Below are 1,262 nucleotides of genomic sequence, written 5' to 3' on the forward strand. Positions count from 1 at the left end.
GCCTTCTGGTGCAGGAGATGCAAGAGATCAAGGTTGAATCCCTGGGTTGGGAAGATCCACTGGAAGAGAAAATAGCAACCCATCCTAGTATTCCTGCCTGGAAAATATTATGGACAGAGGAACCTGTCAGACCACAGTTCACGGGGTCGCAAAGAGTTGGACGCAACTGAGCGTGCACACACGCGCACGCACGCATGCACACACGCACACACAGTATGCATATGTTATTTCATTCATTTTTTTTTTTCAACACATATTTATTGAATTCCAACTGTGTGCTGTGGAAATTCAGAGAGCGAGAGGACTGGATAACAGTTAACAACGTCAGAAAATTTCGTAGTACTGTAAAGCCTGCTTCCAGAGGCTTGTACTTAGGGACTTTATAAGACCCAGGGCTTTGAAGACTCTGCAAAGGGTATTTTAATGAAGGGACACAATTTACTTGAAGGACTCCAGCCCCTGTTGTTCTATCACATGAGAGCGTTCTGAAGCAATTGTAAAGACATCTTAAGCGAGCAACACAAAATAATTAGCAAATTGGTGTGAAGAATGAAAATGACGCCTTGTGTTTTTCACCGCATCCCCTAGCCAGGGTATATAAAGAAGGAGAGAGCATAGGGAATCCATCATACAGAGGAAATTCATTCCCTGCTCACCAAGCCGCCCAACCCAGATACCATGAGCTACTGTTTCTCCAGCACCGTCTTCCCAGGTTGCTACTGGGGCAGCTATGGCTACCCGCTGGGCTACAGTGTGGGCTGTGGCTACGGTAGTACCTACTCCCCAGTGGGCTATGGCTTCGGCTATGGCTACAACGGCTCTGGGGCCTTCGGTTACCGAAGATTCTGGCCATTTGCTCTCTACTGATTTGCTGAAATACCGGAGGCATGGAATCTTCTCCCCCAAACCCAAAAGGCGCACTTCCAGCTCCTCAGAGACTCATCAGCCTCCCAGGTGGCTGCTTTTCACATCAGCACCAGAGTCTCGAGGGAAGAAGATGAAAAACCACTTGCCTCCAGCTGCCTTCCCTGCATGATGTTTGTTGGGACATTTTGGGAAACTTGACACCCAAACACGTTTTACTTTTGAATTTTTCACCATGTTCATGACTCTTGTCATTATCAAGTTGTAGATGTGTCTGTCAAATTCTCAATAAACTTGTCTCACCGCTATTATATTCTCACCTGTGTGGAGTTTCCTTTCTTGGTGTGCGCATATTTCTTGAAACAGGCAGTGAGGCAGAGAGTGGATTTAGTTTTCTC

General features: G+C 46.5%; 1 protein-coding gene across 1 annotated transcript; it reads left to right on the forward strand.

The window, feature by feature from the left end:
- The first annotated feature begins 678 nt into the window (after positions 1-678).
- On the forward strand, positions 679-1,025 carry LOC133254020 (keratin-associated protein 8-1). The gene has a single exon (XM_061427996.1). It carries the CDS (start codon positions 679-681, stop codon positions 865-867), a length of 189 nt encoding a protein of 62 aa, XP_061283980.1. The 3' UTR covers positions 868-1,025.
- Positions 1,026-1,262: the final 237 nt, after the last annotated feature.

The sequence above is a fragment of the Bos javanicus genome, chromosome 1 (assembly GCF_032452875.1).
Source record: "Bos javanicus breed banteng chromosome 1, ARS-OSU_banteng_1.0, whole genome shotgun sequence".
Taxonomy (NCBI): Eukaryota; Metazoa; Chordata; class Mammalia; order Artiodactyla; family Bovidae; genus Bos; species Bos javanicus.

Coding starts and splice junctions, on each gene's coding strand:
- LOC133254020 (XM_061427996.1), top strand. CDS start 679: ATGAGCTACTGTTTCTCCAGCACCGTCTTCCCAGGTTGCTACTGGGGC.